At 45.1% G+C, this 16,585-nt stretch overlaps 1 protein-coding gene across 1 annotated transcript; it reads left to right on the top strand.

Moving 5' to 3' along the window:
* The first annotated feature begins 424 nt into the window (after positions 1–424).
* On the top strand, positions 425–9,416 carry LOC136168792 (pregnancy-associated glycoprotein 2-like). The gene is made up of 9 exons (XM_065936494.1): positions 425–513; positions 1,829–1,970; positions 2,924–3,041; positions 3,142–3,260; positions 4,463–4,656; positions 5,572–5,688; positions 7,223–7,364; positions 7,450–7,548; positions 9,270–9,416. Exons 1-9 carry the CDS (start codon positions 461–463, stop codon positions 9,414–9,416), a joined length of 1,131 nt encoding a protein of 376 aa, XP_065792566.1. The 5' UTR covers positions 425–460.
* Positions 9,417–16,585: the final 7,169 nt, after the last annotated feature.

The raw sequence follows: 16,585 nt of genomic DNA, 5'->3' as shown, positions 1-16,585 counted from the left end.
TCACTTTTCCATTTGACCTCTTTTCCTCTAGCAATCAGTTCTCCAACGAGGACAGCAAACCATACCTCATGAAGTTGCTAGGCAGACCACAGGAGATCATGAATGTCTAGCATGGCCCCTAGTATTGATTTTTATGGTGTTCTTAGCAGTAATTTTCTCCACGATGGCAAGTTTCTCCATGCCTTAGATGTCCATGCGGTTCACTTTGGTTTTCCAGCCAAGCCTCAAGGAAGAGATCACAGTAGAATTCTCTGAATTCTGAGAATTTTCTAAGACCATTCCCCAAGGTCAAGAATGAAGATAAAAATTTTATCAAGAGCTTTGTATTTTTATCAGATCCATTAGTGGCCTAAAGGGGACAATTAGGGCAGGTTGGAGCACATATAACCAGAAGCTCCTGGTCACCACTGCATGCTAAAGAACGAAAGCTTCCCTGAGTACTTGGAGCCAGGAAAGAAGCATGAAGTGGCTTGTGCTCCTCGGGCTGGTGGCCCTCTCAGAGTGCATACTCATGTAAGTATGGGGACTGTAAGCCGCATCATCTTCCTTTCTGGGTTAGAAAGAAATGGAACATTTCCCTGATAGTCTTAAAGTGCAACTCTTACTTATTGATAAATACCCTGCAATAGGTACCTACCCTTGCTTCTTTAGCCTTGGGCTTCCCAGGTGGTGCTAGTGGTAAAGGACCCCCGTGCAAATGTGGGAGATGTAAGAGATGCAGGTTGGAGCCCTGGGTCGGGAAGATCCCCTGGAGAAGGACATGGCAACCCACTCCAATATTCTTGCCTGGACAATCCCATGGACAGAGGAGCCTGGCAGGCTGAGGTCCATAGGGTCATATAGAGCTGGACAGGATTGAAGCAGCTTAGCACACAGGCATGCACCTTGCTATAGAAACTGTGGGTCCCAAGGGTCAAGGTGTAGCTTTGCATGGTTGCACAACTCTTGGGACCCCATCATGTGGTGACCTGCAGAAAATGGAACTCATTGCAATTGTTTAGTGCACAACTTGTACAGATATATGTGTGGTCCTGTGGAGTAGCGTTTTTCTACATTTTATTCTAGGTCTCCTCTCTGTTCTCTCTCTACTTCAGTGTGTATATGTCTATGTCTGCATCTCTGTGTCTCTCTCACTTATCTCTCCATCTCTTTGGAAGTCTCTGTGAGTGCAGATCTCTCCGTGTTGTTTTCTCTTCTTTTAGTTTTTCAATTTGACTCATCCTTGCTTCTTTAGCCTCTTAATTTCTCTAAATTGTTTCCTATCTCCTGGATTCTTCTCTTAACCCTCTGTTCTGTTTCTACTTGGAGAAAGATTGGGAGAGCTACTTCTACGCTGTTGTACATCTGACAAGCAGTGTGACCAGAGCCAAGTCACAAACTCCTTGAATTTCAGATTCCTTCCCTGTAAAAATAGGATAATAATCCTCTTCTAGCACCTTCCTCCCTGAGCTTCCTTGAGAAGGATACAGTGGGATGGCAATAGTAATACTAATGGCTGTCATTGTTGACATTTACTATACCTCAGGTACATTATATCCATCACTTCACTTATCTCCTAAATTTTCTATCTGGAGGGTGGTAATCATTACATTCCACCCTTTTACCCAGGAGTAAGCTGAGAGTCCAAATGGTCTTACACAATGTTACACAACACAACCTGTATTCAAACCTACATCTTTGAAATGGCATTTGGATGGCATTCCGATAATAAGGTGACACTCATTAAAACGCTGGAAAATCCACAGTGCCATTACAATGACAGTTATACCTTAACACGGACAGCTAATCGCATCTTCTCCTTTGTTTCTTTCCTAATCCTCGGTGAAAGTTTGCCTCTAAGGAAAGTGAAGACCTTGCGAGAAACCCTGAGGGAAAAAAAATTACTGAACAATTTCCTGGAGGAACAAGCTTACAGACTGTCCAAGAGAGACACCAACATAGCCACTCACCCCCTGAGGAACTTTCTGGATGTGAGTTTGTTGGGAGGATGGCTCTCCTCATCGCCCCCTGGTGCTCTGGGCTGGCACTGCTACCTCTTCTGGTGGTGGCAGGGGGGAAGTTGGGGCTGGGGCTCCTGCAGGAGGCAGAAACACTGGGCAACAGGGACCCCACTCCAGAGGAGAAGGCATTCTCATCCTCAACTCTTGGTCTGTGGTGACTGGCCCAGCAATGACCAGGTGGCAGGTAAACATTCATTTCTGTGTCAAAGATGTGTCGTTAGTCTGAGGGAGATTGTACCTTCGAAAATAGGTGAGCCACTCAGTTACAGATGAAAGGTGAGCCATCTCTGGTCAACGGATAAAGCCAACTGCAAAGCAAGAGTGAATCCCCAGGCAAAAGAATTCAGCTTCCACAGATGCAAGAATCACAGCAGTAAAAAGTCACTGACTACCTAATCCATGTAAGGCATAAGAATCTGACAATGTGGTTATTCTTCTTAGATCACAAAAAAGGGCATATTTTGTCTTCAAGATTGTGCAGGCTAGCCTGAGAGAAAGGCAAAGAGTAAATATATGTCAAATGAAAGGGTCACCTGTGTGGTGTTGATTGGATGTGGTCTGAGTTTGGAGGGAGTGGCTGGGATTGATCAAGGAGGACCTCCTGCAGAAGGAGATGCTCAGGCTGGGTTTGAAGAGACTAGAGAGCTTCTCAAATGAAGGCACCAGGACTTCCCTGGAGGTCCAGTGCTTATGACTCTGGGCTCCGAATGCAGGAGGTACTTTTTCAACCCCTGGTCATAGAGAGAATATCCCAGATACTGTGTAGCGCAGAGATAAATATCAGTCCTCTGAGAACAAAGGCTGTGAGCTGCATGGTGGTTGGAAAGTGATCTCAGGAGACATGTGACACCCAGAGGGAGGCAGCAGTGGGGGAATCGAGGGGAGCCAGATCTGCACTAACCCACCCCTCCTGATCCCCATAGATGGTCTACGTGGGGAACATCACCATTGGAACACCCCCTCAGGAGTTCCGGGTCGTCTTTGACACAGGCTCAGCTGACTTGTGGGTGCCTTCCATCACTTGTGAAAGTCCAGCCTGTAGTGAGTACAAACACCCCCCAACCCACCCACCTTTTCCTTGCCCTGACTCTCCCTTCTCCACCCTTGGCACCTGACTGACACTCATCTCTTGTGTCTGCAGAAACACTCAGCACCTTCAATCCTCAAAATTCTTCGAGCTTCAGGAAAGCAGGCCAGCCTGTCACCCTCGTCTATGGATCTGGGCTTATTCGCGGATTTCTTGGCTCTGACACCGTTCGGGTAATGTGGAAACAAAAGCTGAGTCAGGAATGACTATGGAGTGACCGCTGCTTACAAAACACACACAGGACCAGCTGGCAGGACCGTCCTACCCTAACTCCCATAGACTTTGGCTATCTGACCCACAGGATCCTGTCCCTGGGGAGACGTCTTCATAGTGAACCACAAACAAATGGATTAGCTAACCCAGAGAGTGGCTTGGGTTGTGGACTTACAGCTCCTCTGCCCATGAGCAGCTCAGGGCTCATTTTGCTGGGAGCCAGAAGAGGGGGAGAAAAAGCACCGGCTTTTATATTCTCAGAATGTGCCAGGCAATGCCATGGTAATAAATTGCTGAAAGCTGCAACCACCCCATACAGCAGATGCATTGATTTGCTAATGATACAGATGAGGAAACTGAGGTGCAGACAGCAAGAGCCTTGCTGAGGTCACACCTGTGGTAAGCAGTGGAGCCTGGCTGGCTTGTCAGGACCAAAGCTGGTGGTGGGTATTTGGGGAAAGGAAAAAACTGATCGGGGGACCCTGGGTGAGGTCAGGAACTTCAGATATCTAGTGCGGATAAGCAGGAGGCCAGAGATGTAAGGGGGCCTGATAAGTGTGTTCTCAAAATATGGAGCCTTTGAGAGTCTGGTAAAACCTATGGCCTTCCTTCCCCAAAGTACCTGAGTAGTTCGCCCCTCTCTCTTATTCTCTCTCTCATACACACTCACACAAACACACAGATACCCCCCAAAAGGGTATTTCCCAGGCAGTAATTTCATAAGAACCCTGCCAGAAAGATTGTATAACGAACTTCTGTATCTCTGGCCAGATGCAGAATCCAAAATATGTTACCATCAATTCAGTCCATTTCTGTCATCAGTTCTTAGAGACGCCACAGAATGCTCTCTTGCTCTTTGCTCATTTTGTCCACAAGGGGGCACCACTGGGTCCTAGCCTGACTTTGTCCCACCGGTACAGAAGCCTTGAGGCCAATTTGACTCACTCAGAAGGTGTTATTCAGAGGGGCAGAAGTTTTAAAATCCTCGCACCCACATAAATGGAACCCAAATTCCCCTCCCTGCTCGCTCTAACCATCTGAGGTCTACCAAGGACACAGGACGTCCTCAGTTCTTCTCTGCAGAGCTAACACATTTCTTCATCAGCCCAAGCCTAGACCCACTTAACAAACGTTTATGTGGGAACACTCTTCTCGCCCACAGATCGGGAACTTCGTTAGCCTTAATCAGTCGTTTGGCCTAAGCGTGGAGGAATTCGGGTTTGATGGTATGCCCTTTGATGGCGTCCTGGGCTTGGCCTTCCCCTCCATCAGCCTCACAGGTGCCAGGCCCATCTTTGACAACTTGTGGTCCCAAGGTGCCTTTTCGGAGCCTGTCTTTGCCTTCTACTTGAGCAAGTAAGTCTGAGCTGGACAATCCCTCTCTGCAAATTAGTTGTGAGATCCTTTCAGTTGTATGAAAATGATGCAACAATTGATACAGAAGTATCCTGAGAGATAGACTAATCCAGGATAACTATGGCCCCAGGGCCCCACCTGGCTTCACCACTGGCTTTTACAAACAAGGTTTTATTGGAACACAACCATGCTCCTGAGTGCAAGAGCCAGGGCTTGGTGTAGGGCTTGAGTGAAAAGGAAGACTAATGCAAGGTGTCAGGATACGAGTTGGAAGAAAAGGCAACAGGATATGCTGATGAATTTGACATGGAAGGAAAGAGAGGGATGGTGGAAATCTTTCCTTCCTCACTAACATTTCACTGAGCATCCAGGACCAGCTACACAATTTGCAGGAGCCAGTGCAAAAAGAAAGCGTGGGATCCAAAACAAAAGTGTGGGACTCCACTTGTTCAAACAAGTATTGGGAATTTCAAGCCAACGATAGCAGAGGTGGGGGCCCTACTGAGTGTGGGGCCCAAAGGACAGCACAGGTCACAGGCCAGTGAAGCCAACCCTGTGTGACTTGAAGCCACACGCTTAGTGCTTCAGGCCTTGATATTTCTGAAAAAATAAAGGCTGGACAAGGGGGAACCTTCAGCACTCTGTCTTCTGAGGGTATCTCTGAGCATTCAGGTCACAGGAGGTCCGGGGACTCGTCTGGACACTGAATGGGTGGAGTCAGGCCAGGTGGCCCAGCTCCTCTGTGCCACTCATTAGCCAGCGACCGACCTTGGTCTGGTTCTCAATTGCTCCTAGCCTCAATTTCTGCATATGTAGATGGGGACCTTATTAGGGCCTTGATGGGTGGATAAGCACAGTTCCCAGGCAGTGCTGTTGTTACTCTCCTCCAAGGATCCCCCTCCCTTCTCTCTGCAGAAGCAAGCCAGAGGGCAGTGTGGTGATGTTTGGTGGGGTGGACCACCGCTACTACAAGGGAGAGCTCAACTGGGTACCAGTGTCCCATAAGCGCCACTGGCAGATAAGCATGAACCGGTAAGCCTCTCCCTCTGAGGGTCACCTCAAGTGATGCTCCCCTATCTGTGCACAGACACAGGCAGACACACAAATGCACTCCCAGACACACAGTCAACAGGCATACACACCACCCACAAGGACACAGACAGACACACAGACACTCATGCAAAGATACAACAGGCACAGATAAACATGCATACCCAGCTAGAGGCACAAGTACACACAGAGCCACGTAGTAACACACACGTAAACAAACACAGAAACTCATAGATACACAAACCACACATGGGTTTGTAATCGCCCCAGGCCTCCTGGCCAGGGCTCAGAACAGGGTCCCTCACAGGGTCCAGAGAGGCCTGTGCAGCTGCGGGAGGACTGCACCCCTGAGTGTGAGGTGGGGAGCATGGTTATAGGACTTTTCAGTGTGGTGAAAAGAGGATTGGGAGAATTTCCTCAATTTGAACAGAGCTGTGGTAAGATGACCAACTGTCCAGGGCTACACGGGCCAAAGAAATTCTCAGTACAGAGAAATGTTAGCTTAAAAACAGGGAAAGTCCTGAAGAAATGGGGAAAACTGATTTCCTTAGGGAGAAGCTAGCCAGCAGTGGAGAGAGGATGGCCACAGTCTTGGGACCTGAAAGCCACACATAAAAAGAGACACCCAATGTCCCAGGGCACACGGTGGGGCAGGGGATATAACTGAGAGAATCGGGAAGGTGGGATCCAGGAGTGGATTGAGAACAAGAGGCAATAATTGATGAGATTCTGTGTTTTACCCTCAGATAAAATCTTACCTGTCCTTTGAGTTTCTGTGTCTAGTCAGCTTTGGCTGGTCAGGGTCTCAGTGTCTGAGCCCAGGGAGGGGATGCTGCTCAGAGACACCCTCTCCCAGGGCAGCCGGTCTCTCCCACCCCTATGAGAATCTGCTGCTGCAGGAACCTCCATCTTCACTGTGTGTTTGACCCCTTGTTGGTGAGACATCAGATATACCTCTCTGGATGGTCTCCATTCATTATTTTCACAGTCTTCTTTCACTCATCCAACAGACAAACATTGTGCATCCACTGTGTGCCAAGCACTTTAGGGACGCGATGAGAATAAAAGCCCTCACATCTAAGAAGGCAAATTGCAAGAAATGACACACACACACAGTGAATTGTCACTTTGGTACACGCTAGACATGAGCAAGGGTCTACAGAGAGTGACAAAGACAGGAGACTGATACATACCGGGGGAAAGACTTCCCTGAAACCATGACAGTTAAGCTGGAACCTGGAAGATGAGGAGAAATCATTCAATCAAAGGGGAGGGTGCTCTTCTAGGAAGGAAGACCAGCTTGTGTCAAGGTACAAAAGAGCCTGGTGTATGCAAGTACTGCTTAAGGATATCACGAAAGGTGCTGTAATCAGAGAAAAAGAAAAGTCAGGGCAAGAGATCACGCGCTATTCTGGACACTGTCAGGGAGGGGGCAGCTGTGAGGGAGGCAGCTCAGTTCCCTCAAGGAGGGAGCCGTCTGCATGACCCTGATGCCCGCTTTGCCCTACTGTCTCAGCACCACCATGAACGGGGAAGTTGTTGCTTGTTCTCGTGGATGCCATGCCACTTTGAACACCGGGACATCAGTGATCTATGGCCCAAAAGAAATGGTCACCAACATCCACAAAGTCATGAAAGCCAAACCCAAGGACTCTCAGGTGAAGGGTCATGCCACAGGGTCACTCCCAGTCTCCCCACATAATAAGGATCCTCTGGGCCAACCTCTCTCCTTCTCTCTAACAGTATGTGGTTTCATGTGATGCAGTCAACACCCTGCCTCCTGTCATCTTCAACATCAATGGCATCGACTATCCACTGCCCCCTCAAGCCTACATCATCAAGGTGAGCGGCCACCCCTGAGGGTTGGTTCTCTAAATTGGGGTTTGCAGGAACCCTGGGCTACTGCTGGGAGGACGGCACCCTCTGCAGGCCAAGCCACACCATTGCAGATGCCGCTGAGCCCCTGTGGCTGGGCCAGCACCTCCCACTAAATCAACCACTTCAGAGTGGACGACGGTCTGGGGTATCCGTCCTCCTGAAGTAAAGGTGGAGACACCACTCGGTGCTGGCATGGTGGGAGTCACAGGGAGAAGGGAACACTAAGGTCTTCTGCCCTCATCGATCTTCAGTTCAACTAGAGCCCTCAGATGCAGGAACATGGAAAGTCAGCTCTAGTGATCCCTAAAATAGGACATGTGACAAGGGGGCTTGGCTGGTGGCGGCGCTGTGTGCTTTCCCATCATAATGATTAACAGTCTCCCCTTCCTTCTTGAAATTTTCCCAAGTACAATAAATTCCATGGCTACCTTAGACCTTGCCTGCAACTTCCCCTTGCCAAGTCCCCGTTCCCCCTCTGTGAGCCCGGCTCCCCGACCCTTCTGTGGGGTGGTTGGATGCTAAGGTGAATAAAGGGTGCACAGTGACTGCTCAGCCCTGACACAGGGTGGAGGCTTCACGTCAGCTCCCTGTGGGAGTTCAGAGCAGGCTGCTGGGCTCAAAGATGCCTTTGAGGAAGAGAGGGAATTGCAGTAATTCTAAAATCCCTGATTCATGGCTCCATAGGGAGGCCTCCTTGGGTCTAGGCAAATCTGCCCTGGATTCCATGCAAACGGAACCCCACAGTGCTCTGCAAAGGGACCCCGGGGACTTATTAGGGGTGATGAGGGCTCTGAACCGACCAGTGGGGATGGAGACCTGAATAAGTCACCCAACCAAGGCTGGACTGGCTGAAGGGTGAGTGTCGGTCCAAACATGCTTCTCAGAGGGCCTGAGCGACGTCTTAAAGAACGTGTTGTGAGCACTGCTTTGAATATATTTAACAGGCATAAACAACAGGAAGCTACTGTATAACACAGGGAACTCTGCTGAATGTAAGGTGGCAGCCTGGATGGAAGGGCTGTCTTTGGGACAAGGATACATGTACATGTATGACTGAGTCCCTATACTGTCCACCTGAAACTCAGAACATTGTTAATCAGCTATACTCCAAAGCAAAATTAAAAGTTAATTAAAAAAAAAGAACAGATTTTTGGGACGCAGGAGAAGAACAGGCATTCTCTGCAGAGAAAACGAGAATCAGGAGTCAGAAGGAAAGGATCAGAGAGTGTCAGGGGAACCAGGAATGCTCTTATTCTTTTCTAGAAAACCGTAGAAATCAGTATGGCTGATCGGTGTTGCCTTAAGTTCTGCTGCACAGATAAGTGCTTTCGCTGTACATATACCAATATACACATTCTTTTTCATTAGTTAATCAATAAATATTGAATATAGTTCCTTGCGCTATAGGTAGGACTTTGTGGCTTATCATTCCTCTGTATATTACTTTACATCTGATCATTCCAAACTCCCAATAATCCCCTCCCCACACTCCTGCCATATGGCAACCACACGTCTTGGCCCTTTTTGTTTTTGGATGAACCCTCATATCCCAAGATGCTGAGAAAATCACCCGATACATACCAAAAGAGGGAAATGAAACCAAGAAGTGTGCTAGGTCTGGATATTGAGGAGGCGGTTGCAGGTAAGCTCACAGGCTGACTGGTGTGTGTCTCTACCTCCTCCAGGTAAAAAACTCCTGCCTTAGCGCCTTTCGTGGAGGTCTAGAAGCTCTCTCTCCAGACACCTGGGTCCTGGGTGATGTCTTTCTGAGGCAGTACTTCTCAGTTTTTGATCGAGAAAATGAAAGGATTGGCCTGGCTCCAGCAGTGTAAACGCTTGGTCTGGTTCAGGAATCATTCAGGCTATTCCTAACACACACTCGCTCACACTAGGGTACTCCTGTCCAGCGATGCTGGTGAACTGTGTTTGGTGCTCTGCAAACCCTATTCTCAGTAATGAATAAAATGTTTCACTCTTAATGGTGCTAAAACAAATGGGTGCCTCTTTTTGGGTCTGGGAGGTGCATCATAATCAGGCAGGATCTAGAACCAAGTCTGAACCACTAGGGAGAGTAGCTCAACCCCAGCTGGTTTCAAGGAAAGGGGAGACTTTTTGGAAGAACACTGGAGATCCTGTGCATAGGAACCAGAGCAAGTAGAAAGATCTCAATGACTGGACCCAAAAAATCAGAAGTCATCAGTTCTCTCTCACCCTTGCTCCTTCCCCTCTTTCTTCTTTGATTGTCTTAGCCCGACAACTTTCTTCCTTAATTCTTCTACACATACTGAAGGAGACCAGGGCTCCCTGGCCTAAGGTTTTATATCCCTAAATGCACCTAACCCATAAGGGAAATAGCTCAGAGACTTGAGGGTTCAAGGGAGAGCTCTGACACCTCAGATGACATATTTCTATGGTATCTCGCATTTTCTTGAAGAGATGTCTTGTCTTTGCAACCTATTGTTTTCCTCTATTTCTTGCACTGTTCACTTAAGAAGGCTTTCTTATCTCTCCTTGCTGTTCTCTGAATGTCTGCATTCCTTTGGTTTTAACTTTCTCTTTTGCGTTTGCTTTCACTTCTCTTCTTTTGTCAGCTATTTGTAGCCATCCTCAGATAACCACTCTGCCTTCTTGCATTTCTTTTTCTTGGAGATTGTTTGATCACTGCCTTCAATACAATGTTACAAAGCTCCGTCATTAGTTCTTCAGGCAACCGGTCTACCAGATTTAATCCCTTGAATCTATTTGTCACCTCCACTGTAAAATCATAAGGGATTTGGTTTAGTTCATACTTGAATGGTCTAGTTGTTTTCCCTAGTTTCTTCATTTTAAGTCTGGATATTACTTGCTTTTCCCTACACAATTAGTAGCAGATCACCGTGCTCCATCCCTGGTCAGAGCAGAGGAAAACCACACAATTTGTGAACTGATATCCTGAGTTTGCGCTTTGACTCCTCATATCCCGAGTCTTGTGACCTTGATCAAGTCCCTTAACCTCAGTTTCCCCATCTGGAAAGTGGCCATCATGATGATAATTCCTCCTTGGAGATTGTATGTGTTCCTGGGAGGAGCGAGTCGTCGTGAGAAGGCTTTTTGAATTGCTGAGTCTGGAACAAATATGAATTATGCTGCCTCTTGTGCTGGCAATCTTCTGTTTAGAGACAACTCCCGCAATGCCCAGGGCTCAATATGAGTCAAGCAAAATGACTGCTATTCTGAATGAAGACAGGGAACTCTGACAGAGCCAGCACTTCTGTTTTCCTGGCTCTACCAGGAGCTAAAGAGCTGACTCGCTTACTCCCCTCCTCATACTTACCAGTCAACCTTTCCTGGCCAAACACTTCTAGCCTAAAATCACACGGCAACGAGTGCTGTAAAGGCTTTAAGTCTCTTGTTAGTTCCCCACATCTCCTAGGTAGCACAGGAAGCTGTTACTTTGGCAACCTGCAAAGTCCAATCTCAACCTGTTAAATGGAACTGTCCCCATTCAGCCCCTCATGTCTAGAACACCGGCAATTACCTTAGAAACCTCCCAATGCCTGCTGGGTAGTGAGGAAATACATGTGACCCTGAACTAGCTTTCTTTTCCAAGGGTGATTCCAACCATTCAATGAAGTAACCAGATATTTAGTTATCTAACTACCCACAAGGCTTACAAAAGCAAAGTACCCATCATGCATTTGTCACTTGCCTGAAAACATCATTGAAATGGTCTGCTGCAACAATTTGAAACATTGGCATGTACACTCCAGAAGGAAGACATTGTAGATTTCTTTCTTTCTAAGGAGTTTCTGGGGTTGGGATTGCAATTGGAAATCTCAGCACACCCCAGTGCTAAATAGTTAACATGGCATGAAAGACAAAAAATCTCATTCAAGGCTTGAGAACTCATATTCTGGATTGAAACCCATGGTTGACCTTTTACCAGCTACAGGACCTTGGACAAAGTATTCAGCCTCTTAATTTGTTTCTTAGTGATGAAATGGGATTAATTCTGTAACAGAATTCGCTCTTTCACAGGCCTTAGCAGGTGGTCATTGCTGTGCACCATTGACCCTCACCGTGTTACCAGGCAACTGTTACCCCAAGACCATTAGTGATCTTGTCTCCCATTGGTTTGTGCTGCAAGTGTCCCCTTTCCAAACAACCAGCTGTCTATGATCATTACTTAGAGGCCCATTCAGCCTACAGTGGATGGAGAGTTGGGTCTCACGCTAAAGGGAGATAAGAGTTGGATCCCATTCTTTACCTGGGACCCTCCAGCCTCCCTGGCCTTGGGCCAATGGGTTAGCTGGGGTACACAGGGAACCAGCTTGGGGGTATCCTACAGAGCTTCAGAGTTCTCACCAAGTCACCCCTGGTCCTGAGTCTGGCCACAAGACAGTGGTGACCATCTCCCCGCTTCCTGTCTCGGGGACCTAAGAGCAGTGGCAGTCTGCCTGGGTCACAGTCTGCAGGACTTGCCCATCCTGCAAATGGGCAGACTGTGGAGCTTGAGGTCCACTTGCGTCCTGGGAGCCTGGCTCTGTCAGCAATAGCAGCTGGGCACGTAATGGGGATGTAACCCTGAAGGAGAGGAAAATTAGGATCTGGTTCCTCTTAACTAAGACCGGGACCTTAAAACAAGAAAACTGTGCCTTGGGACCATGCCCTTTCTTGTCAGAACAGAGAACATTTATTTGGTAGAGATTTACAGGGACATCATTACCTGCCCAAGACCTGAGCTCAAGAACAAAAGATATGACACCAAGAAGTTTGCAACAACTAATCACACCACAGAAAACAAGAAACCAGGCCAGAGCTTCCTCAGATCTAATCTTGACTCTGGCAGGATTCTACAAAGGCCTTCACCACACAGGTGAAAGGTGGCGGTGCAATTTTAGTGCCACAGTGAGCTCTGGATTCATTTCCTTCCTAGTGCAGGATGCCCACCAGGCCCTCCAGCAGCTGCCTGCCTGGCTTTTGCAGACTCAGCCCTCTCCAGGTCTCTTCCACATCCCACAGTAAAGTCTAGAGAACAAACAAAGTCAAAGCTCTCATATCCTCCTGTAAGCAGTTTGTTCGCTGCTTTTTGTTTTTTTATTTTTTATTAAAAAAATTTTTTTTTAATTAGTTGGAGGCTAATTACTTCACAACATTTCAGTGGGTTTTGTCATACATTGACATGAATCAGCCATAGAGTTATACGTATTCCCCATCCTGATCTGCCCTCCCACCTCCCTATCCACCCAACTCCTCTGGGTCCTCCCAGTGCACCAGGCCCGAGCACTTGTCTCATGCATTCCACCTGGGCTGGTGATCTGTTTCACCATAGATGATATACATGCTGTTCTTTCGAAACATCCCACCCTCACCTTCTCCCACAGAGTTCAATAGTCTGTTCTGTACTTCTGTGTTTCTTTTTCTGTTTTGCATATAGGGTTATTGTTATCATCTTTATAAATTCCATATATATGTGTTAGTATGCTGTAATGTTCTTTATCTTTCTGGCTTACTTCACTCTGATAATGGGCTCCAGTTTCATCCATCTCATTAGAACTGATTCAAATGAATTCTTTTTAAGAGCTGAGTAATATTCCATGGTGTATATCTACCAAAGCTTCCTTATCCATTCATCTGTTGATGGGCATCTAGGTTGCTTCCATGTCCTGGCTATTATAAACAGTGCTGTGATGAACGTTGGGGTGCACGTGTCTCTTTCAGATCTGGTTTCCTCAGTGTGTATACCCAGAAGTGGTATTGCTGGGTTATATGGCAGTTCTATTTCCAGTTTTTAAGAAATCTCCACACTGTTTTCCATAGTGGCTGTACTAGTTTGCATTCCCACCAACAGTGTAAGAGGGTTCCCTTTTCTCCACACCCTCCCCAGCTTTATTGTTTGTAGACTTTTGGATAGCAGCCATCCTGACTGGCGTGTAATGGTACCTCATTGTGGTTTTGATTTGCATTTCTCTAATAATGAGTGATGTTGAGCATCTTTTCATGTGTTTGTTAGCCATCTGTATGTATTCTTTGGTGAAATGTCTGTTTAATTCTTTGGGCCATTTTTTGATTGGGTCACTTATTTTTCTGGAATTGTGCTTCAGGAGTTGCTTGTATATTTTTGAAATTAATCCTTTATCTGTTTCTTCATTTGCTATTATTTTCTCCCAATCTGTGGGCTGTCTTTTCACCTTACTTATAGTTTTCTTTGTAGTGCAGAAGCTTTTAAGTTTCATTAGGTCCCATTTGTTTGTTTTTGCTTTTATTTCCAATATTCTGGGAGGTGGTCATAGAGGATCTTGCTGAGATTTATGTCAGAGAGTGTTTTGCCTATGTTCTCCTCTAGGAGTTTTATAGTTTCTGGTCTTACATTTAGATCTTTAATCCATTTTGAGTTTATTTTTGTGTATAGTGTTAGAAAGTGTTCTAGTTTCATTCTTTTACAAGTGGTTGACCAGTTTTCCCAGCACCACTTATTCAAGAGGTTGTTTTTTTCCATTGTATATCCTTACCTCCTTTGTCAAAGATAAGGTGTCCGTAGGTTCGTGGATTTATCTCTGGGCTTTCTATTCTGTTCCATTGATCTATATTTCTGTCTTTGTGCCAGTACCATACTGTCTTGATGACTGTGGCTTTGTAGTAGAGTCTGAAGTCAGGCCGGTTGATTTCTCAAGTTCCATTCTTCTTTCTCAAGATTACTTTGGCTCTTCGAGGTTTTTTGTATTTCCTTAAAAATTGTGAAATTATTTGTTCTAGTTCTGTGAAAAATACCGTTGGTAGCTTGATAGGGATTGCATTGAGTCTATAGATTGCTTTGGGTAGAATAGGCATTTTGACAATATTGATTCTTCCAATCCATGAACACGGTATGTTTCTCCATCTGTTTGTGTCCTCTTTAATTTCTTTCATCGGTGTTTTATAGTTTTCTATGTATAGGTCTTTTGTTTCTTTAGGTAGATATACTCCTAAGTATTTTATTCTTTTTGTTTCAATGGGGAATGTTATTGTTTCCTTAATTTCTGTTTCTGTTTTTTCATTGTTAGTATATAGAAATGCAAGGGATTTCTGTGTGTTAATTTTATATCCTGCAACTTTACTATATTCATTGATTAGCTCTAGTAATTTTCTGGTAGAGTCTTTAAGGTTTTCTATGTAGAGGATCATGTCATCTGCAAACAGCGAGAGTTTCACTTCTTCTTTTCCTATCTGGATTCCTTTTACGTGTTTTTCTGCTCTGATTGCTGTGGCCAAAACTTCCAACACTATGTTGAATAGTAGTGGTGAGAGTGGGCACAGAAGGGAATGGCAGGACATACTGAAAATAATGAAAGGGAATAACCTGCAACCTAGATTACTCTACCCAGCAAGAATCTCATTTAGATACGAAGGAGAATTAAAAAGCTTTACAGACAAGCAAATGCTGAGAGAATTCAGCACCATCAAACCAGCTCTTCGACAAATGCTAAAGGATCTTCTCTAGACAGGAAATACAGAAAGGTTGTATAAACGTGCACCCAAAACAACAAAGTAAATGGCAACGGGACCACACCTATCAATAATTACCTTAAATGTAAATGGATTGAATGCCCCAACCAAAAGATAAAGACAGGCTGAATGGATTCAAAAACAAGACCCCTATATATGCTGTCTACAAGAGACCCACCTCAAAACAAGAGAAACATACAGACGAAAAGTGAAGGGCTGGAAAAAAATATTTCACGCAAACGGAGACCTAAAGAAAGCAGGAGTCGCAATACTCATATCAGATAAAGTAGACTTTCAAATAAAGGATGTGATAAGAGACAAAGAAGGACACTACATAATGATCAAAGGATCAATCCAAGAAGAAGATATAACAATTATAAATATATATGCACCCAACATAGGAGCACCACAATATGTACGGCAAACGCTAACGAGTATGAAAGAGGAAATTAATAGTAACACAATAATAGTGGGAGACTTTAATACCCCACTCACAACTATGGATAGATCAACTAAACAGAAAATTAACAAGGAAACACAAACCTTAAATGACACAATGGACCAGCTAGACCCAATTGATATCTATAGGACATTTCACCCCAAAACAATCAACTTCACCTTTTTCTCAAGTGCACACGGAACCTTCTCCAGAATAGATCATATCCTGGGCCATAAATCTGGTCTTGGAAAATTCAAAAAAATTGAAATCATTCCAGTCATCTTTTCTGACCACAGTGCAGTAAGATGAGATCTCAATTACAGGAAAAAAATTGCTAAAAATTCAAACATATGGAGGCTAAATAACACACTTCTGAATAACCAACAAATCATAGAAGAAATAAAAAAAAATCAAAATATGTATAGAAATGAATGAAAATGAAAACACAACAACCCAATACCTATGGGACACTGTAAAAGCAGTGCTAAGGGGAAGGTTCATAGCATTAGAGACTTACATCAGGAAACAAGAAAAAAGCCAAATAAATAGCCTAACTCTACACCTAAAGCAATTAGCGAAGGAAGAAATGAAGAACCCCAAGGTTAGCAGAAGGAACGAAATCTTAAAAATTAGGGCAGAAATAAATGCAAAAGAAACTAAAGAGACCATAGCAAAAATCAACAAAGCTTAAAGCTGGTTTTTTGAAAAAATAAACAAAGTTGACAAACCATTAGCAAGACTCATTACGAAACAAAGAGAGAAGAACCAAATTAACAAAATTAGAAATGAAAAGGGTGAGATCACAACAGACAACACTGAAATACAAAGGATCATAAGAGACTACTACCAGCAGCTCTATGCCAATAAAATGGACAACTTGGATGAAATGGACAAATTCTTAGAAAAGTATAACTTTCCAACACTGAACCAGGAAGAAAGAGAAGATCTTAACAGACCCATCACAAGCAAGGAAGTCAAAACTGTAATCAAAAATCTTCCAGCAAACAAAAGCCCAGGACCAGATGGCTTCACAGCTGAATTGTACCAAAAATTTAGAGAAGAGCTAACACCTATCTTACTCAAACTCTTCCAGAAAAT

This window comes from Muntiacus reevesi, chromosome 5 (assembly GCF_963930625.1).
Source record: "Muntiacus reevesi chromosome 5, mMunRee1.1, whole genome shotgun sequence".
NCBI lineage: Eukaryota > Metazoa > Chordata > Mammalia > Artiodactyla > Cervidae > Muntiacus > Muntiacus reevesi.
The sequence above is the reverse complement of the archived record's forward strand: the minus strand, read 5'-3'. Positions and strand labels throughout refer to the sequence as shown.